The following is a 21,104-nucleotide window of genomic DNA, read 5'->3' on the forward strand; positions in this document are numbered from 1 at the left end:
CAGTAACATACACAGGCATGTTTTATGTGTCAGCTATGACAAAAAAAACCCTTATGTAACCAAATGTATAAAAACCTGACATTTGTTAAATCATCCCAGAAGAAACAACCAGAAGCTCACTTTTACAGGAAGATGCACTTTATAAGGTAGTTTGCCACAGCGGTTGACAGTATATCTTAAAACAAATCCTGTTTAGAGGGAAGTAGGAAGAGATAAAGCAACAGATTATATATTGAGTGGTTACTGTATTAGGTACACCTGTATCTGTATCATAAAGGTAGCTTTATGGGAGAACAGCTGGATTGAATTTGTTTAGGTCTACCTTAACAGTGGCCACGGTGCAGTTGGTACCCGCTGTACGCCAGCTGGTGGCGCTAACGCACTCACTTGCTTGGTTAGTCTGCCGTAAATCAGGAAAAGAAGAAGAATGACGTCACTTCCGTAAACACGAGGTGTCTGTGCCGGGTGTTTTTTTCCGTTAATGTCGTTTTTTCACAAAGTATTTATGCATCCTGGATGTATACGGTGAGCATTCGCGAATAGCGGCAGTTACTCTATGTTTGTTTGTCGAGGTATTATTGTTATTATTATTGTTATTTTTTTTTTACATAATAAAGTTAAGTTTCCACCGTCTTCTCTGTAACTCATGTGATGACCTTAGCTAACGGATAGCTGTTAGGCTTGTTTTCGGTTGTAGCTTCAGTTTATGGACAGTATGGCCTCAATAAGTTTGAAAGTAGGTATACACAGACTGACTTAATGACACCGAAATTCTAACCACGAATTTGCTGCATCAAAATTATAATAATGAAAATAACTGCATAGGCATTCGGCACTTGTTATATGCTGTGGTCTGTCCATAATATTAACTTTAACTTGTTTTCATGCAGATGTCCCATACTGAATCCTCCTGTACGACCTCTCCTGATCAAGAAAGCCCTTGCGTGGGTGTGGGTGAAAGTACTGAAGATGGGAGAGATGACTCTGCTGACAAAAACACTAAATGTGTGAGCAGTGACTGCATCAGTCCAGACAGCAGTGTGCGGGAGTGTGTGTTACAGGAGGTAGGACTCACCAGCACCACATTCATTGGTCCAGTATTTCCTCCAGAAACAGCCCCAGTCAAGTCTGACATTGAAGACACACTGATCGAGTTTTACAAAGAGCTTGAGGAGATCGATACGTGTGATGGTGCTCATGGTAACCCAGGGAAACAAGATGACAGTCTTGTTCAACCACCCACACCTCCTAAAACGTATACCAGCAAACAGATTCAGGATGTAAGCCAGGGGAAAGCTGTTAATGCAAGTAAATCTGCAGAAACACACAGCTACCAGAAAAGCAGCGGGCAGAAACAGCCATCCTGGCCACACTGGTATCAAAATGAGCCATACTACCCCAGGAGGCTGAGGCCAGGTATGCGCCATAACTCTGCTACAGCCATTCCTACCCAGAATCAATGGTATTATTCTCGACCACTGAGCAGACCGCCACACCCAAGATTTCACAGACCCCCATTCCATCACCCACCTCCGCCCCCATTTGTACAAAACCCGCCACCACACGTGAATCCCAAATGGAGCGATTCAGGCTTGGCAAACCAGAATCAAGAGGAGTCACATTTTCCAACATTTTCTAGCTTCCCATCTTCAAATGTATCCTGTCCCCCCACTCAGGGCTGCTATGGAGATTATCCACATCACTCTGACATGGACGAACGGGGTTGTAGCTACAAGGCATACTCAGATAATGTAAATATAGAATGGTCTAGAGATAGAGAAGAAGAATGGTCTCAGTTTGATGAAGATTTTGACAGGCATCAGAGATTTGTTTCAGAAAATGAACTCTGGGAGCAACCGCATCACTGCCGACCCCCTGATAACACTCATGCATACCACTCTTCCTTGGTGCTGATCTTAATGAGGGGATTGCCAGGATCTGGGAAATCAACACTAGCCAGGTACGTCTGTGTAATCTTGACTTACCTAAATGGGTGTTTTGTTCAGTTTAAAGGAGTCTAAAACTCAGTTTTCATCCTGAACATTGTATCTTTGTGGTAAATTTGTGTCCCATCTCTCTAACAGGGAGCTGGTCTCCACTGGTCCGAGTGGATTGATACTGAGCACAGATGACTACTTTGCTCACAAGGATGGCTACCGCTATGAACCAGGCCTTCTTGGAGTGGCACATGAATGGAACCAGAACAGAGGTATTGTCTCTTTAAATGCACAAACAATTTATATGTTTTGTAAATGTTATTTCCTTATCAAAAAAAGTTTTCATTGCATCAGCCACAGAGGTATTTCTGTAGGACTTAAGTCAGAACAGTCTTTTCATTGTCATCTTCATTATAACAGTATTTTCAGACATACAGTACTGTGCAATTAGGGCTCTGTGGGGAACAGAGCTGTATGTTTGGAGTCATTCTCATTCTGCAGAATGAATTTGGAACCAGTCAGATGCTTCCCTGACATTACTGCATGATGAATAAGAATCCATACATCTAACGTGTCTCAAACTTTTGCACAGTACCGTATATGAAGAGATGAACTGGTTTAAGTCAGAAATGTTAAAAAGGTTTCCTTTCAGCTAGTAAAATGTTTGCTATACGAGAATAGCAAGTTCCACTGGGTTAAGTTTTGTGGTTTGAAGAAGATATTTAGAAGATATTTTATTTTCTTGGTTCAGTCTGTTTTTATGTTTAATCCTCTTTCAGCTAAAGATGCTATGCACGATGGCCGGTCTCCAATTATTATTGATAATACAAACATTCAAGCCTGGGAAATGAAGCCTTATGTCAAAATGGTAGGTGGTGATGCCGCATATTAATAGTACTAATTAACTAATTAATTGTATTTAGTTTTTTAGTGTTTCTTTCATAGATTGTAATAAAAATGTCCAACTTTTTAACAGGCCTTAGAGAGAGGATACAAAGTGGACTTTTGTGAACCTGACACCAGCTGGAAGTTGGACCCCTATGAGCTTGAGAAGTATGGTTTCTTAATTATCATATTATACTTAGATGCCGGTGCAGACTTCGAACAGCTTCACTTCACTAACATTACCACACTGCACTTGTTTGCCCTCCAGGAGGAACAAACATGGCGTTCCCCAGGAGAAGATTACACAGATGCTGGATCGCTTTTCATTTCCCATTTCCATAGACATTGTCATGAGTTCACAAGAGCCACCTCACGTGAACCAGAGACATCGACCAGACGAGCAGCTCCGGCCGAGACAAATGAGGAGAAACAGAGATTTCCATTAGTTTGTATGAGGACTGATCCAGCCAAATAATTTTGACCTGAAGAACAGTATTTTTGTAACGGTGTAAATGTTGCTGCTGCTGCAATTTTAATATATCATTTTGTATGCTGTAAATTTGTGTAAACAAATATATTTTCTCTAACAGAGTTTTCATTATTAAATTGTCAAGTTTCCAATCTTTGCTTGGAAAAGTGAAATGAAGGACATTTCAGGTTGGCATTCAGTGTGTTTTGTAAAAACCATCTGCCTTCTTTTAGCTTCCTGTTTTAATCAATTACCAGATGCTTGTTAAAATTGTTTTCGGCATCTTCTGATTCCCTGAGATCTGCAGAGCTGCTGCAAGACTTTTCTGTTCTGGTAAACCACAAGTTTTACAGTTAATTTACCTCTTTGGTTATGCAAACATAACCAAGCCAAGAATTCTTTCTTTCTCTCTCTCTCTCTCTCTCTCTCTCTCTCTCTCTCTCTCTCTCTCTGTTGATGCCTGCAAAACACACCAAATGTGATTTTCCCAGAAGGTGTTCAAAATCTTCTTATGCCAGCATCCATTAGGATGACACATGGCCTATAAATTTAATTTTTTTTTTTTTTTTTTTTTAATTTAATACCTATTTTGTAAATGTCAGTCGCATTTTGCAAATATTTTCCTCAACAAAATCCAATTTTTCAAGGGAAGTCCTGTAGATAAGATATTGGTACAGTTGCATCTGATTTTTTTTTCGCAGTATTTTAACAATTGGACGGTTTCTGATTTTTTTTTTTTTAGCTATAGGCTAAAGTATGAAAGTGGAGGAATATTTTTATTTGTATGTATTTATTTAACCATATGACTTTCATGTTTCCTTATTAAAAGACAAGACAAATAGGAAGGAGTGATGACCCGGAATTGCTTTCTAAATAAACACATACCAGTGACTGAGGCGTTGGGCACATAAAGACATCTGTTTCACACAAACAGAAAAGCAAGACTTGTTTGTCTTGTAAAATCCTAGTAAGAGTTTGGGGTTTTTTTTTACAACAACAAATTACTGTGGGAAAATGTATAGAGACCTTATCATCACAGTAACAGCTGTAAGTGTGGAGACATCTGTCTGGTCGCATTCATTACTGTCTCACAGGAAATCACATTTTGCCTTTGTATTCCCTCTGGTGTTCATTAAAGCAGCACACAGAGGGACAGTTTTGTTGACTCATGTCTCCATTTGAGCAGAATTGTATGATCCAGTCAGTTTGGAATCATATACGTTAGATGTAGTTGGCTGAAATCTTTATTCGGTTATTTTTTAAAGGAAATCATACCTGTACATGTTACACGCATGTGTTTTACTGCTCCCTGTGGATTTTGGGATACATTCATATTTTTCTGTGGAGCTTCATGTGACAGATTTGGGTTACCTCTGCTGTTCTCTGCTTCACATTATGCAGACTCCGCTGTTTCTTGTTTAAAAATAGCACAAAGGAAAACACTGACAATTGGAATACCAGCGGGGTGGAAACATCTTGGTGTAGTAGTAGCCCAAGAATGTCAATTTGGTGAAGTGATGTATGGTTGTTGTTGAGGCTGTCAGCTGTCATTTCGTAAGGCTGTAGACTATGATGATATTAATCAAATTTCCTCATTAGGTGTCATTCAGGAAACTTCACCTTTTCACATTACCTCATTTTACAGTGTTTTAGACTGGCACAGATTTCAGCAGCACTTTCAGCATTTTCAGTTAGACTTTGTCCAGTTGGTTTTGAATGTGTTTCACTAATTCAGAACCTGTGATTTTTTTTTCCCGCACATTGCTGAGGAGCATGTGATCCCTCCATAACATGAAATTTGCTCCCTCGTGGTGTTTCAAGGTTGGCTGACTCAGACTCAGACTGCAGTAAACACTATATTTTTGTCTGCAGCTTCTATTCTTTTCTCTGGAGGTCTCTTAACACGTCACTGACCTTCACCCAAAGAATCTAATGCCACTGTGCAAGCCAACTTTTAGCAGTTCAGGAAATGATGTGAGTCACATCTTTTCTGCAGGATACACATGGTGTATTACGTGCCAAGATATAGTCAATGTAGGCAAATTTGTTACAGTCACTCAAAACCGACAAATTACCCATAAAGATGTTTGTAACACAACAACAGTAAGCAGTTTATTTTTTCCTGACTTGGGGTTGCAGGTACACTATAATTATAAAATTATCATTCCTATTTAATATCAAAGTGGTTGCGCATAAACTGTTATGAAAAGATTTTGTGTAAGTGACTACAGTTTTAAAGTAAGATTCATGAAAACAACAAAATGTTTGTGTGAAGGGTTTTAATGCATCCAGTTGCCAAAGAGGGTCCTCGGTAAATTATAAAAGGGAGAGACTCATTGGATCCATTTCATGGATGTTGCCAAATTTTTAAATCTAATTAAGAAAAGCTGATCAGATATTGATAAGTAAAGATGCTCAAGTGGCCCTAAATTCCTGACTTTTAGTACATATAAAGGCTGAACTGTTTATTTGGTCTCCCTGAGATAACAATGACCTTGTATAAGAGAATCAATGTGGATGCAGTTTTAAAGGAGCTTTCAAATGGGCTTACTTTCCATCATGTGGCCATGATTCCCCTTTTTTCCAGTGAACAGTTAGCAGTTTGAATTCTTTTGAGTGCTGAACACTGACATTTATTTGAATCTAAAATACTAACGAATCTAGAAAGGAGCTGTATCTTGGAAACAAGATCAATCAATGAGTCAAGAACAAACATCAATCAATAAATAAGGTAAAATAAACTGTGATGAGATGGACAGTTATGTTGGACTGCATTAGCAAAGCAAAGTTAGCACCAACCATATAGATAGAATAGAGAATGATATAATCTCTTTGGGAATCAACACCATTATATTATCAGCATGGAGAAGGATGGCAGCTGCCGTCTGTATCTCAAAAGTAAAAGCTTTGACCTTTAAAATCGCAGAGCTGTTCAACACCCCGGTCCTTGATAAAGCCACTGAACACTGACAGCGGTGATATGAGCTGCTCTACAAAATGAACAGCTCATTTACACTGAAAAACGGATTATTCAATTTCAGAGCAGATTTGCGTAATACAGACAAGCTGGTGGTTGAAACAGAGTTCCTAAAACGAGTGGTCAGCTTGCATCCTTCACACAGGTTTTGTTCAGGTTGGAGTTTTGGTGATACAAACATATGAAAGAGAATAAACCTTGACCAAATACATGTAAATAGCAATGGCTTAGATTAACAAAGGGATACTATGGCTCTGCTTTTGTCTATTTGTTACCGGCCCCCTCATGCCTTGCATTTTCTGTGTGCTTTAGTTTTCTCAGCCAGCCAGTATGTGAGGTTATTTCTGCCTGAGGAACATTTGCAGCTGCTTACAAAACACCATTCTTCAGGCTAGGAGCTGGTAAGAGTCCTTGAAACACAAACATTACATACAATAGTGTGTGACTACAATCTGAATTCATGAACAGATTAAACAGAGTGATGGAACAAAAACTAACATGTATAGCTGCAGTGTGGCCGCGTGGAGGTGGAGGTTACTAAGGTTACTGTTGTTTATCAGCTGCTAAACCTCACCTGAGGGGACAGGAGTGTTTTCATCATCTCACCTTGTTCATAGGTTTACAGTGTAAGTGTGTTTGTACTGTGTACCTCCCAGGTGCGAGGGTGTGTAAATGCAATGTGAGGCAGCCTGCAGCAGAAAAAGACGGAGATGTGATGAACACTTTGTGCTCCCTGAATAGCAGTGATGAGCCACAATTAAGTCACAGCAATTAACCGTCGTAGATACAAAAAGGGCAGACGAAATCAGAGCTGACACCCACACAGGAGGCAGAGGACAAAAAAACTGCCACACCATGCTTAATGGTAGAGACCTAAAACATTTATATGCAGTTTTTGCATTATTATAATCTCCATTTCATTCATGTCTTTGCAAGTGGAAGATCAGGATGAACAGGAAATGCGGATGGACACCGCAGCACACTATGTTCTTTATTCTTGGTGCTTAAGAGCAGTGGCGGTTCAACATTGAATTACTCCCTGGGTGAGTAATTATTTGTATATTATTCTTTCATTTTCTTTATTATTCTAAAATAATAAAAGTATATTGTTTTTATTTTATATTATTGTTATTCTCTGCTGTTGTTATGTGTGACTGTGTATATTTTTGCCACTTTTATATTGTATATTTATTTAATTTCTGATAACTTTAATTTCTAAATTGTTTTGGCAATGTTGGAGTTGGAGATTGTTATAATATTGTTAAAACATGGCTGTTTGTGTGAAATGTTTTTCTTAGTGGGGGGGCCTCGGAGGGGGTCTCGCCTAGGGAGTAATTCAATGTAGAACTGCCACTGTGTTAGTATAGAAAGTGCCTCCCATCATATAGACTATAAGGTAAATGTACATCTTGTAGATGTTGTCAGCCTCAAAATTAAATTGATCTGATGAATTTTCTCTTAGTTTGCTTCTAGTACAGCCCTTAGTTGCAAACAGGGTTTTAATAGAGGTTTAAAACAATTTAGCCTGATGGGAAAGGGGGTGAAGCAAAAAATGGAAGCTCTCATGAGAACAACAGAACATTGATGATGGTTGTTTTAGAATTAGAACTATTATCAGAAGCCCATGGCTGAAAGGTCATCTAATAGATGGTCTCTGAAAAACTCAATTAAAGTGGGACACGGGGCGTTGTCTGCCGACTAGTTCACGTTGTTTATTGTGGTTGTCACGTGAGGCTGACAGCCAATGACAACCGTGTTTTGCAATCGCACAGCGTGTCATCTTTTTACACACCGTCGACCGATCAGCTCGGTCAAGTGAACCACAATAAGACCGGACATTAGATCACATATTCTTCAAAATAAAAGCGGAAATTTGTGATTTTTTTGGGGGGGGGACAAAAATGTCAGCTACTGAGCAACTGCATAGACACAGCTCAGTAAACAAATAAAGAGACAATACAATACAATTGCTTTCGTGAGGCTAGCTGACGAAAGCCTGCCACAGTGAAATAATTAGTTTATCTTTACATATAAATTTCTCTCATTTCACCTTGGTTGTTTTTAATACAACCAAGGTGAATTACAATATAATTCAACATATTCTTCAACAGTGGTATTATGTAAAGCGTGTAAAGCTTTGCCACTCTCTAGCTGCTGTGAAGTTGCTTTTCATCTGCATCCATTCAGACAAAGCCTGCAGAATAAAGCTTAAAACCAATCAACCAAAAGGGCAGGAGAGAAATTCTTTCACGTTCACAGTAAAGCTTTAATTTTGAAACACTTCACCGGAAGTTTCGCTATAATTCCTTTTAAACCTTGACAGGTGTCGCGCTCAACATGCTATGGATTTGATACTGTCCGGCGGCCGGTACGCTGCTGGCGGTCACACACGGCAGGTATGTCCTTAAACTCACGTTATCCACCCTCACGCTGTCGTTGATAATGTGCTCGGCGCCGCCGTGTCGAGCGCGTGCCTCTGATCCTTATGGCAGATCGATCATGTAGATGAATCGCATGTTCAGAGAGGGAAGTTTACCCCCAGCGACCCGAGGTTAGAGGCGGATAATTGCACGGCGGTTAACACGTAGGGTAAGTGGTTTTGCGTCTTCGGTGGATCAGAAGGATGCAGGAGAGGATGTGCGAATGTTGACGGGGTTAAGGCAGTTATTGCAGGATGTAAATTATGTTTTGACTGGTTAAATGTCTCTAAAAATCCGACTTTGTGTCGATTTGTTCATCTAGATTTGAATCCGTCCAGTTAAGAAACTTTGAGGGGGCATAAAGTAGAAACCCCTTTATGATATCCATTCTTAAATTTAAATAAATTTGGCTGTACTTTGGAATACACAGAAATGGACAAAAATAATCACTTAGGCTCAGTCATTATGCTTTATTTTAACTGAATGTTGTCTTCTCAGTGCTTTATATCTACAACATATGAATACACGAATTCAACATTTTTTTTGCATATTTTAGAAACGTATTACAGGATAGAGGTCCCATACAGGTGAGAACAATAGATGCTTGCAGCAGTGAGGGGAGTCTAAGTTTAGCAAACAATCTCTCACTACATGTTGATGTTGAGTCATGCTGGCACTCTTGATAGGTAAACCTGTTCTCAGTGGATCCTTATGTTCGTGCTGCGGGTTAGTGGCATCTGGCAGAATGACTGTGCAGCCTTGTCTGTTCATTTCAACACCACTAATCTCATCAAAGCACTGCTGAGGTCTGACTTGAGGGCTCATTTATCAGCATGGTCCAGGAACATTTGTGTAAAGTTAGATGCGTGCAGAATAATGAGGGTTTAGAGGCTCATTCAATCTATTGTGCCCAAAATATCTTCTTATGGAACTTATGGGTATATAGATATTTGCCAGGAAAGCTATATGCAACAACTAAAGGCTAAAAACAATGGCTGATTTTATCTTCATCCAGTAAATGTCCTATACCTTGGGTAAATCTGTATGCCAGACGTTGCCTCTGTCCTCTGATTTAATTTTAGTCCCCATTGTCAGTCAGAGGCAGTGCTCTGAGCCTCCCCAGCTGCCGGTTACATAATGTCAGCCGAGGACTACCACATTTTAGTGAGCAGAGGGGTAAACTCAAGCAGAATTGAGCAAAGACAATACTGAACGAGGCCAGATTACAACGTTACATAAGGGATGTTTTCCTTCCACTTGGCTGAGATGATGCAGATGATGTTGGTCCAGAAATAGGTCTGAGGGAAGGAAGATGGGATGCTGCACACACTATATTTGCCAACGGGGGAATATGCAGACAAGCCTGTTAATGCACAGTTAGAGCGTGGCTCGGACAATCAGTTTGTAGAGAGAAATATTTGCCTTTCATGTAGCACAGGCTGGCTTTTGTTGCTAATATCCTGTGGTAAATGTGCCTGGCAATGTTCAGTTTGTGCACTGGTGCACAATGGGCACCAGTAAATATTAAATTCAAGGACATATCAGTTTAATGTCAGTAAGAGAGATGGAGGGGAGATGTCTGACAGCTTTCCTTCTGGCTTGCCTCATCAGCACAGTGCACTGTAGCATTACATGGTTTGTTAGGTTGTGTTACCCTGGTTTAGATTTGCTATTGTGAATTTCTTTATAGAAAAACACAAAATGAAAAAAAGTAGATAGGTAAGAATTAGAGCAGGTAATATAGGTAGCAATATGAAAAGTGGACAGTCTTGTCCTACAGCCAAGACTTTTTAATTTACAAATGAGGTGATACCTAATTGAACACTAAAACCATCATAAGCAGATTTTCAGACTGGGACAAAAGCGTTCAATAACAATAAAGTGCACTATGATTAAACATATAATGCAGTTGGAGCAGTAAATGGCTGTGACTTTTCAGCAGTATCTCCAGGTGTATTTGCCATAATTATATTACATTTACAGCATTTTTTATTGATTTTGCAACAGATGACAGCTACACGATGACAGTGATATATGATGTCTGCTGGGATGGGTTGGCACTGACAACTTCCATCCATCACAGGTGATTCAAAAGAACAAATCATCTCTATCACACAGAGCAGAAAATCTTTAGCACATTGCTCAGTATTAGTTGAAAATTGGAAATGTTGTGCAGTCCTGACAGCACCTGTCAGTGATTTCAAAGAAACAGACAGACGTAACCCTAAAGTGCACTGACCATGCACTCTGTGTGATTTAATCATGATATGTAGCTTAATATCAGGGTTTGTACAAATCAAGTGTTGAATTCTGAGAGAGAAAGTGACAGCTAACTTTTCTGCTGGCCTTATTCAGTTGTTAGAAAGCAACCTTTTTTTCTGATACCAAATGGTATTTTTCTCATTAACTACAAACTTCTTAGGCTAAGTTGCAGAAACGTTGTCTACAAAAGATTCTAAAAGTTCCTCTTCATAAATTCCAAATTTATGAAGAGGAAAAGAATCACAGTTATATTTCAGTCCTTCCATGCTAAAGTTTATCACTGTATTTGCTAAATCCCTATTCTGACCTACCTAAACAAAGTAATGCCCTGCTACAAGAACATGTGACGACTCTACCCGTGATAAACTTTTGAAAAAAGTCTTTTCTTAAAATCTTATCAAAATTGCTACAATTTGATGAGATTTTCCAGCTTTGTTTAACATTTGCAGTTTGTGCACATCTGCTTTTAAAAGCTCATTGTGGTTGGCATCTAGTGAAGATTGTATTATGTGTGGGCTTGCTTTGCATAAAATTAATTAAACCACATGATAATATGCTATGAAAGATAATCTCAGAGGTCAAATGAGAATTCTGCATATTGAAATGTTTTTTTTTTTCCTAAAATAACAATGCTGTCTTTTGGATAATAACATAGAAAAACCTTTTGTGCATATAGTGCTTGAGGCTGCTGCAGCAGCACTGCAGGAGCTGTGGGCCGCATCCTAATAAACTGAGATAACTGCAGAGGGAGCTGTGAAAACCAGACATAACACAAACATCACAATTACATAATCCCCAAATTTGCACTTCAGTCTGAAATTCTATAATGCATCTCTGAAGGTTTAATAGTTCTGCAGTGCTGTCAGATGATGGAAAATAATGCTATCAGACTAAAGATCTTTCCACATGTGTATGAATTAGCCTTGCATATTCAGAGAAACTGACAGAGTTCCCCAGAAGCAATGAGGATAATTTTAGGTGAAAGTGATTCCTAGAACGTGAGCTGATGCTCAAATCTTCCATTGCCTGTGACACTGAATGAAATCGTATGATGTTTAAAACCCAGCAGCAGCCTGTGTCCATTTATTGAGTGTTTCACACGGCTCGTGAAAACCTTTGTAAAAGGAACTTTGATTCAGACGTGATTGCATCTTGTTGCCAAAATGATTTATGTGTTGACCTTTTGCTTCTGCATTACCTTAAAAACAATTTGACGTGGCTGCAATGGAAATGAACCCGCTGAGTGCTCTGTGATGGGGACTGCCTCCTTCCTGTTACCTTCCTAGTTAATTTATGTTTCCCGTTGTTTTTTTCACAGCTATAGACGATTGATGACAAATTAAGCCTGATGATTTGCTTAACATCTTAGTCTGTCCTTCACCCTGGGGGACTGCGGGGTGAATGTGAAAAGGGTTACTGATTGTGACTACTGATCACGTAGCAGGTCCTTCAAGTACAAAGCGAGGGGTTTGGTGTTAAATTACCCCTGCTGCCAGCAGCGAGACGTTTCTGTGTGTCTGTTGATTAAGATTTCCAGCTGACCTTGTTGGACCTTAACAAGTATGTGGAGAGGAACCTCTCGGTGCTGTTCCCCTATGGGGGTCCACACTTCTATTTTTGATTTTCCATAATGAAGTGGAGTAACTATTTGATAGATTTATCATTTGGAAATAAGCAGAGAGATGTGTTTGTCCCCCCACCCCCAGGCACGATGCTGTGAGGCTGCTGTGTGAAGCAGCCCGGACAAACATGATGGAGGAGGCTGCCAGCCAGCTTGAGAGAGATCATGTGCACAGTGTCTATGACAAGATTGCTCCATATTTCAATGACAGCCGCTATAAAGCCTGGCCAAAGGTACGCCAGTTTCTGCTGGACCTGCAGCCTGGAAGCATCGTCGCTGACATTGGTGGGTGTCACCTCCATTCGTAATGCAATCTTGACAATCCCATGACACTAAATGAAAACGAAATTATTCACACAATCTAATCAGACCACTGGTCATTCCTAATCAGTCACTAGTGAGGTAGCTGACTGTCTTGTCCTTCGCAGGATGTGGCAATGGCAAGTATCTCCACATCAACAAGGAGGTGTTCAAGCTGGGGTGCGATGTTTGTCGCCCCCTGGTGGACTTTGCCTGGAGCCAAGGACACGAGGTCCAGATGTGCGACGGGCTGCATTTGCCTTACAGAGACAGCTGCTTCGATGCTGTGCTCTCTATTGCAGGTGATTCTCACACACATACAATTTCTTGTCTTACTATCTTTGTGAGGACACTCATTAAGATAATGTATTCCCTACCTTACCCTAACCTAAAACCAAGTCTTGACTGTCAAAGAGCGCTTTAAAGCTGTGAAAATGTCCTCACAGTAATAGTTTTGAAACAAAATTTGTCCACATAGCCATAGAAAGTCATGACACACATCCACATAAACAGTTAAAGGGAGGTCTGGATGCTGTTGATTCCTTCCACTCAGTAAGGAAGCACTCCCTCCATATGCATGAAGCTCAACGGATGCAGCTGCCATTTACCTCAAATTAGATGAACTCATAACGATAAACATCAGTTTACCTTGAGTGTGTGTTGCCTAGCCAACAGAGTGAAATAATTCATGTGTCCTCCAACAAGAGAGTAATTAGGACTAACGATGACAGCAGACACCCACACTATTAATTTATTTTGTGTGCCATACACAGTGTACATAATGTGTTTGTTGACTTCAAGTGCTGAATGTGACACATCATCATAATTAAATAAATGCCCACTCACCATCCTTCTTAATTCTGACAAATTAATATTGTTGTCACAGTCATCCATCATTTGTCCACCAAAGAGCGCCGTATTCGAGCAATAAAGGAAATGGCTCGCACCCTGCGAGTGGGTGGACGCATCATGATCTACGTGTGGGCCATGGAGCAGAAACGTCGTAAATTTGAGAAACAGGACATTTTTGTTCCCTGGAACCCCAACCCTCATTCGCCCTCTGGCTTCAATAGGGAGCATGCCAAACCCAGAAGGAGGGCCACAGCACAGAGCATGAGTGAAGCCATAGACAACACTGACAAGCACAGGAAGGTTAGAAGCACATCCTCCGTTGCAGATGAAGAAGACCTGACTTGCACCACACCGCAGCAGAGGACTCAGAGACTGTGGTTCTTCTCCAGGTCTCTGGATTCTGTGTTTGACTTTGGAAGTTTAGCAATCTCCCGGTCGTCCTCCAGAGACTTGAGCACTTTATCTTCACCCACAGGTGAAAATGAGGGGAACAAGGCAAACCAGCGTGGGAGAGGGCGAGGCCTCATCAAGCAGGTCTCCAGCTTCTTTTCTCCTCCATCTGTGATCGGATCAGAGGAGGACGTCTTTGACTCGGTTACAGACCTGCACAAGGGACAAAATGATCCTGGTGGCGACAACAGCACTCCTGACAACAATGGCACAGACGACCAGTGTATCTCAGTATCTTTAGCCCAGGAGTGTGGCTCTCTGGCCCTGCCAGATCTGGTGCCCTTCCAGAAGGAGCACCTGAAGCAGTCTGGTGATGAAAGTGAAGGAGGGCCTCCGGGAAACGAGCAGCAGGAAAGCACACAGAGTCCTCAGGGGAGCGAGGGACAGGTGGAGGGCCCCTGCCTGAGGTACTATCACGTCTTCAGGGAGGGAGAACTGGCAGAACTGATAGAGAATCACGTTGAGGAGCTTCATGTCAAACACACCTACTTTGATCATGCCAACTGGTGTGTGGTGGCAGAGAAAGTTCAGCTGTGGAAAATATGATTTTAACTTGATTTTATTTTGCATCAACTCTGCCTAAAGTATCAGCACTGAATCACACGTTTGATGATTATTACACTCTTTTTTTTTAGTTAAGTTAAATAGTCATGGAACCAGCTGTGGGACAGACCTGTCCACATTAAGCATTATTTTAGATGGCATCACTGTAATGTTTTTGCACATGATAGCAGTGTTCAGCAACGGCTATCACTGTATACTATACCGTGTTTTTAAAGTATTTATTCTATTTCGATATGTGAAACCCACAAGCAGTATCCAGATATCCAGTGTGTTCCCTTTTAAAGAATTTGATTTTATCTTTAACCCACAGCAAGTTCCAGGATTTTAACCATTTTAAAGGAGCATTTCTTCAAAAGAGACATTAAGAAACGGTTTTTGTTTTTGGACTTAATATTAGCCAAAGGAGAATTTGTGAGCCTACAGTATACTCTTCCATCTGCTCTTATATTTTTTAATACATTGATTTCAGTGGAAAAGTCTTACTTTATTTTTTGTGTCTGCCTGTTTTACAATTGCATGTTCCTTAACTCTGAATTTGAGGAGGTAAACTTGGAGCAAGTATCCGTCTATCTTTTGGGTGGGACTTTCTGTAAACTGCTCATGTGTAATCTATCAGAAACATGTATAAAAAGAGCTCAAAGTTGTGCAGAATATCTTCCAAAACATTTGTTTAACATTTGCTTGTTGTGGTTTACTCTCCAGGTGTCTCAAAGAATGTATTGCCTGTGTGTGTGTTTGATGTTGATATTTGTAATAGTTGTGTATTGTCTTGTAACAAGCTGAATATGCGACTAGTATGTTTCAGCAAATCAACTGCCTCATATACTGTGAATAAACATTGCACTGTATCACAATTATGTCGCTGCTTGATGTCAGTGAATGACAAATATAGGTGAAACTTGAAACATACTGGTTATCTGTATCCATTGTGCCAAGGATGGTGCATATCTTTATCAGTACACTATGTGTGGACCAACTGTTTGTTCTGAAGTGACACTGGTACCTTAATGTCTTACGTGACCTGATGTAAATGCTTTTGAATTTGTTTTTCCTTATTAAATATTTTTTGTTCATGAGTGTTTTTGCTGTGTTGCATTTAATGATGTTAACTAAATAGCTTCAAGTATGTAGTAAGTTGGTAAATGGACATTCAATGACAGCCACAAAGTGTATAGTTCAATAACAGAATATTTAATAGAGACAGTTTCTACTACCGAAGAAACAATGCAGTATTTTAATGATGTTAACAAGTTTACCTCATCACATACCACATTAGAAAGTCACTTGCTTGACCATGATCACCAACTTTCCAAATTAAAATAACCTGAGTAGAACTCACTTGATATATCTGAAGGATGATTATATTAGCTTAGCATATACAGCATGTAGGTTAGCTGCAAATATCTTGTTCCAATTTACTATAAAAACTTACATTGTTGAATGTACAGTATATAAAAGAAGTAATAGTTCACATCAGATTTGTTTATTCCCCCACATTACTACTGGCATTGGCTCCTACATTTCAAGTATCAGTTGCATTTTGAGGGTCCTCTTGAACCATGGTTTTACAGTCCACACTCCCTCCAAACCTGGAATATGAGGAACATAAATACAACAATCACTCATGTTCAGCAAAACCAGCGGTAATATTTTGTTTACTGTTTATGTGATTGTTTTTGTATCGAACGAGACCGTTTGGCAGCATCTGTTTCAGCAGTTGTGTTTCATTTACCTGAGTAGCTGCTCTGTGGACGATGGAGTGTCTGAGGGCCAGTTTGTCGATGTCTCTCGAATATCCTCCTCCAATCACAGCAGCGACAGGAATGCCTCTGCTCACCACAGTCTTCATCACATACAGATCTCTCTGATACAGACCTAGGAGACACTCACAGTCATTAAAAAAAAAGTCCAGAAATGTTTTGTGGGTAGAGGTACGTGTATGTCAAAGTTATCGCTCACCTTGGTCAGTCAGACGGAGCCTCCCGAGTTCATCTTCCCAGTGGGGGTCAACGCCTGCGTCGTAAAGGACCAGGTCTGGACGAAAAGTCTCCAGTAGCCAGGGAAGGTGGGCTTCCACTGTTGAGAACACCATTAGACATGTTGGTTTGTGGAAACAAAGTCTTCATTCATGTTAAAGTTAAATACTGCTAGATATGATAGTTTCATGCTATAATATCTTTTGAAGCCTGCAAGAAGAAAACAGAAATTAAATGTCTAAAATATACGTTAAACTCTGAAGTCTTTGGTTTTAAACACTGAAGACACATGACATTTATTATTATGGCCTTTATTAACGTGCCTGTAGAAAGGTACTCCTTGTCTTCCAGCCCATCCTCCAAGCTGATGTCGAGGTCACTCTGTTGTTTGCGGAGGGGGAAGTTTTTCCCACAGTGCACTGAGAATGTAAACACACACGGCTCCTCTTTAAATATAAAAGCAGTGCCGTCACCCTGTTGGATGCAAAAGATGTAAGTTTTACTAATGACAAAAAGTTTAGGAATAGTGTCACCCTTGTGACATATTGTTCGAATCCTGCAGCGTTTAGAAGTAGCAGAGATGAGTTAACTCCACCTGATGCACATCAAGATCCACAATCAGAACCTTCCTCTTGGCTGAAGAGTTGCCCATCAGGTATTTGGCTGCAACTGCTAAGTCATTGAGGAGACAAAACCCTGAACCACAGCTTGGAAAAGCATGATGGGTTCCTCCTGCTGTGCTGCAGGCCAGTCCCCTATGCAGAGCTATTTCAGCAGCTAGAACCGTCCCACCTGTCAACAAGAGACAAGGTGAACAGTTCATGTGGTGTGATCTCAGTATACAGCTGAGGAGTGACCTGCGCCGTGGGTCTCCTTCTCACCTGTTTCATACCGACAGCGTCTCACTAATCCCTGACTCCAAGAGAAACCTGTCCTCCTTTGTTCTTGCTCATTTATTTTCCCATTTATGAAGTTGTTCAAGTATTCCTCAGTGTGCACACAGCTCAGTAATTCTTTCGAGGCAATTTCAGGAACCCACACCTACTGTGAAGAGGGCAATTTACGTTAACAGGAAAATGTGAGAAAACAGCTTGTAACTGACAAGTATTTTTCACTATCAACTGATTTACTGGTGTTTTTTTTTTCATGGTGATTAATCACTTAATGTATAAAATGACAAAAAAGTAAAAAACTGTAAAAAACATAGTAAAAAGAGAACCTGAGGTGAATTCTATTCAATGCTTTGTCCAGGTTACAGCCCCAAAGATGGAGGAAAGCAGCATTGTCATTAATAAAATGTCAAAATTGTTGTCAATTATTCAACTAATCGATTATATTGGTGACATTTCATTACTTAATAATATTCAGCACAAAAATATTGTATTTTTTTCACTTAGGATATCAATGACTCATTCACCTGGTTTTCTGTTATGACTTGGTCTTTGATTAGAAAGTGTAAAACCCGGGGGAACTTGCGCATTGGAAACCTGTGGTTCGGTGGGAGGTCACACACGTACTTGCTGTGATGAACTACTGCAAGCCCGCTGGATTCATGTCTCACCTGTGAGGTGAAAAGGTGCAGTGTAAGGTCAGTTTTGATGCAGCCAATGCATTGTGTTTGTAATGTTCAGAAAAATACAGAGCTTTACTTTTATTCAAGCGATAAGTCCTTACTATTTCTGCATGGAAACATCTGCAGGAGGTGAAAGCTGCAGCAAACGACCGTCCGGCTTTTACGCGAGAAAACATTTGCTTTATACGCGTTATTTCTCTGACTAACATTAAACTTAAATGAAAGTTGCTGACATAAGTCAGAGAAGTGCTATATGTTATGCAGTTTGATGTTATGAAACGGGTCAACACAGTCTTGCTGTCCTGTTTGTTGACGGATGTTTGAGCATGACTGTGTTTCTCCTCTGTGATGCTGCCACCTTCTGTCGTGGAGTGGAAGTAACACGGAGCTGGTGTCGTGGTGGTTTACTACCACCTACTGATTTGGAGAGAAAGCTGCAGAAGCACATTCATGCATGCAAACATACATGAATCTAATAATTGATGGGTGATTCAGGTTTCTCCTCACCCTGTGTTCTTTTTTTTAAAAATATCTTTTCTCTGTGATTATTATAAATAAATTACCATCTAAAGGCTGTGGAATTCAGTTATTCTTTGGAAATCACTGAAATATGTTTTTGAAATGTTAAGGGATAGGCAAACAACATATCTGAATAAAACCAAATCAACCCCCGCCCCCCCATTATTTACATATTTTATATAATGTGTAATATACATACTATAGAATACAGATTTTTTTAAGTGAGCAAAACACGTGGTATTATTATTAGTATTACTAGTCATAAAAAGCCCTTTTACAATGAGCTTTTTGTTTATGGAAGATATCATGATGTTGCCATGTCTAATTTTTACTTTGATTCCAGTTTATCCTTTCTCTTCTACTCTAAACTGTCCATTCTGATGAAAGTTGTTCTGCATTCTGATTTTTTTTCTGTGAGGAAAGTCAGGCTGAGTGTAAACACTGTGCAAATGAGACAAATTTATTATTCATGAGGCTCCTTTCATTCTGAACTCTTTCAGATTTTTTCCTCTTGATTCGTCAGATGATCAAAGCTTTTTTTTACAGTTTGAATTTTCGGCTTTCAACCCCTGACAAATTGCTCACCCTTTGTAGTGTATTTACATGTAACTATGAGAGTAGCGGTTATTCTCTACATTCACCAGGGTTTCTCTCTGATGTTTGTCTGTACCCTGACCATCTTTATCCACTCCTCCTCTGTCTTCCTCTGCAGCTGTCACTGTCAGCTATGCCCCTGTTAAGCTGAAGTGTGCTGTGGCCGCGGTGGTTATTCACACTGACAGAGGATCATTTATGGTGTCATAGTGAAATCATGTCAGACTCAGAGCCTGAGAGATTTTCACCACCATGTGTTACAGTTGAAAGTAACAGAGGACTCGGTGGAAGGGTAAGTGATGAGATGCAGATAATTACCCAGATCACTTGTATTCCCTTGTATGTACATTTGTTTTATAATGTAGAATTTCAACATTTTGGTACTTTAGGGGATACATATTTTGTTGCTATAGTTTGAAAAACGCCCGTTTCCTTATCACTGTACTGAAATTGGTATTGTGTCTGGTTTTGCTTCTCCATCTGTGTCTGTTTTACATCGCTGGCAGGCAGCTCAAGGCACTGTCTGGCATACTGTCGGCTGTGGGGTACTCCCATGAGAGTATGTGTGTGTGTGTGTGTGTGTGTGTGTGTGTGTGTGTGTGTGTGTGTGTGTGTGTGTGTGTGTGTGTGTGTGTGTGTGTGTGTGTGTGTGTGCATAAAGAATCTAGTGGATGGGGATTAGTACAGCTCCCACTGGGGGCTAGTGTACTCACAGGCAGATAAGAAAAAAGACAAGAGAGTTGGCCCCAGGTGCAGAGGAGAAATCTCCTTATAATACAGAAAGGAGATTAGAGAGGTAAAATCAATTACTGAGCTCTGAGCCCTGTTAACAGGCATTTCAAACAGGGAGAGAGAAAGAAGGAGAGGGTTCTTGCTTTTCAGATGACAGACTCCAGTATATTGTGGCAGAAATACTGAATACCTTTGTGTAGTTGATAAAGGTTATATTAATTCTTTAACGTATAGACTTTCACTTCTGCTTTGGCTCTAAATTTCATCTAGCACGTGGGATACCATACCAGTGGTTTTGCATGTTGTATATAGCGTATATGATTAAATTAAAACATGTTTGAGTTGTATAATCCTTCACAGTGAACATCAAGTCTGCATTTATTGTTTGTCAAATTTGTATTATTGTTATGAGGTGCAGAATAGGATGAAACTAAGTGATTTAATCATTAGTGATTAATATACCAGTTCTTGTTCGTGATTTATCAATTAATCATTTTGGTCTGGTGAAAACTCTTCATGAAAATTTTCATGTAAACTGAATCACCATACTGTGTTAGACTAACACTGACAAAAAGTCAGGCAGAGCTTTACTGTGATTAAGAAGACAACTAAAGTATGTTTCAAGTGTCTGACAATCAGTTGTAGCCGGGAACAGCATTAACAATACATTCAGAAATCTAAAACTGCCAAGAATTTATTTGAAAATGGTCAAGAAAATGGAAAGAATACATGATTTGTAGTAAGAGTTAAAACCTGCAAACACATTGGCACAGTTCAATTTAATTTTTAGTGTTAGCACTGCACATAGCACGCCAAAACCACAGCTGACAGTCAGCTGTGAGGGAGCCGCAGTCTGCTTCAGGGCAGCTGTTTTTTAAGGCCCTGCAGCTCTGCGTCTCATTCCGAGCAAAGACAAAAAAAGAAGCTGACAACTGCTCAGCTTTGATCTGATTTTCTCTTCTCTCATCTGGCA

At 40.0% G+C, this 21,104-nt stretch overlaps 3 protein-coding genes across 4 annotated transcripts; 2 read left to right on the forward strand and 1 right to left on the reverse strand.

Moving 5' to 3' along the window:
• The first annotated feature begins 437 nt into the window (after positions 1 to 437).
• n4bp2l2 (NEDD4 binding protein 2-like 2) lies at positions 438 to 3,473 on the forward strand. Its single transcript, XM_041046680.1, has 6 exons — positions 438 to 525; positions 891 to 1,960; positions 2,085 to 2,209; positions 2,717 to 2,805; positions 2,914 to 2,990; positions 3,091 to 3,473. The coding sequence occupies exons 1-6, from the start codon at positions 517 to 519 to the stop codon at positions 3,266 to 3,268; spliced, it is 1,548 nt and encodes a 515-aa protein (XP_040902614.1). The 5' UTR covers positions 438 to 516; the 3' UTR covers positions 3,269 to 3,473.
• A 5,128-nt stretch (positions 3,474 to 8,601) lies between these two features.
• On the forward strand, positions 8,602 to 15,813 carry trmt9b (tRNA methyltransferase 9B). The gene is made up of 4 exons (XM_041046682.1): positions 8,602 to 8,664; positions 12,657 to 12,856; positions 13,000 to 13,173; positions 13,758 to 15,813. The coding sequence occupies exons 2-4, from the start codon at positions 12,700 to 12,702 to the stop codon at positions 14,717 to 14,719; spliced, it is 1,293 nt and encodes a 430-aa protein (XP_040902616.1). The 5' UTR covers positions 8,602 to 8,664; positions 12,657 to 12,699; the 3' UTR covers positions 14,720 to 15,813.
• A 119-nt stretch (positions 15,814 to 15,932) lies between these two features.
• On the reverse strand, positions 15,933 to 18,592 carry hdac12 (histone deacetylase 12). Of its 2 annotated transcripts, none has more exons than XM_041046687.1 (8): positions 18,388 to 18,592; positions 18,131 to 18,274; positions 17,595 to 17,754; positions 17,309 to 17,505; positions 17,037 to 17,187; positions 16,697 to 16,813; positions 16,470 to 16,612; positions 15,933 to 16,326 (listed from the first exon to the last, which is right to left on the reverse strand). In XM_041046687.1, exons 1-8 carry the CDS (start codon positions 18,493 to 18,495, stop codon positions 16,303 to 16,305), a joined length of 1,044 nt encoding a protein of 347 aa, XP_040902621.1. In that variant the 5' UTR covers positions 18,496 to 18,592; the 3' UTR covers positions 15,933 to 16,302. The 2 variants fall into 2 exon arrangements, with proteins under 2 accessions (XP_040902621.1, XP_040902622.1); XM_041046688.1 differs by having other exon boundaries at positions 18,363 to 18,487.
• Between the last annotated feature and the right edge of the window lie 2,512 nt (positions 18,593 to 21,104).

This window comes from Toxotes jaculatrix, chromosome 9 (genome assembly GCF_017976425.1).
Source record: "Toxotes jaculatrix isolate fToxJac2 chromosome 9, fToxJac2.pri, whole genome shotgun sequence".
Taxonomy (NCBI): domain Eukaryota; kingdom Metazoa; phylum Chordata; class Actinopteri; family Toxotidae; genus Toxotes; species Toxotes jaculatrix.

Bases quoted from the DNA above. Each gene is read 5' to 3' on its own strand.
- trmt9b (XM_041046682.1), top strand. From the start codon at position 12,700: ATGATGGAGGAGGCTGCCAGCCAGCTTGAGAGAGATCATGTGCACAGT. The intron at 12,857-12,999 runs GTGGGTGTCACC...TGTCCTTCGCAG, and splicing joins AAGCATCGTCGCTGACATTG to GATGTGGCAATGGCAAGTAT. The intron at 13,174-13,757 runs GTGATTCTCACA...TTGTTGTCACAG, and splicing joins TGCTGTGCTCTCTATTGCAG to TCATCCATCATTTGTCCACC.
- hdac12 (XM_041046687.1), bottom strand. From the start codon at position 18,495: ATGTTAGTCAGAGAAATAACGCGTATAAAGCAAATGTTTTCTCGCGTA. The intron at 17,188-17,308 runs GTGGAGTTAACT...TGCATCCAACAG, and splicing joins TGGATCTTGATGTGCATCAG to GGTGACGGCACTGCTTTTAT. The intron at 16,814-17,036 runs GCACGTTAATAA...TGTTCTCAACAG, and splicing joins CAAGGAGTACCTTTCTACAG to TGGAAGCCCACCTTCCCTGG.
- n4bp2l2 (XM_041046680.1), top strand. The intron at 2,210-2,716 runs GTATTGTCTCTT...ATCCTCTTTCAG, and splicing joins TGAATGGAACCAGAACAGAG to CTAAAGATGCTATGCACGAT. The intron at 2,991-3,090 runs GTATGGTTTCTT...TTTGCCCTCCAG, and splicing joins GACCCCTATGAGCTTGAGAA to GAGGAACAAACATGGCGTTC.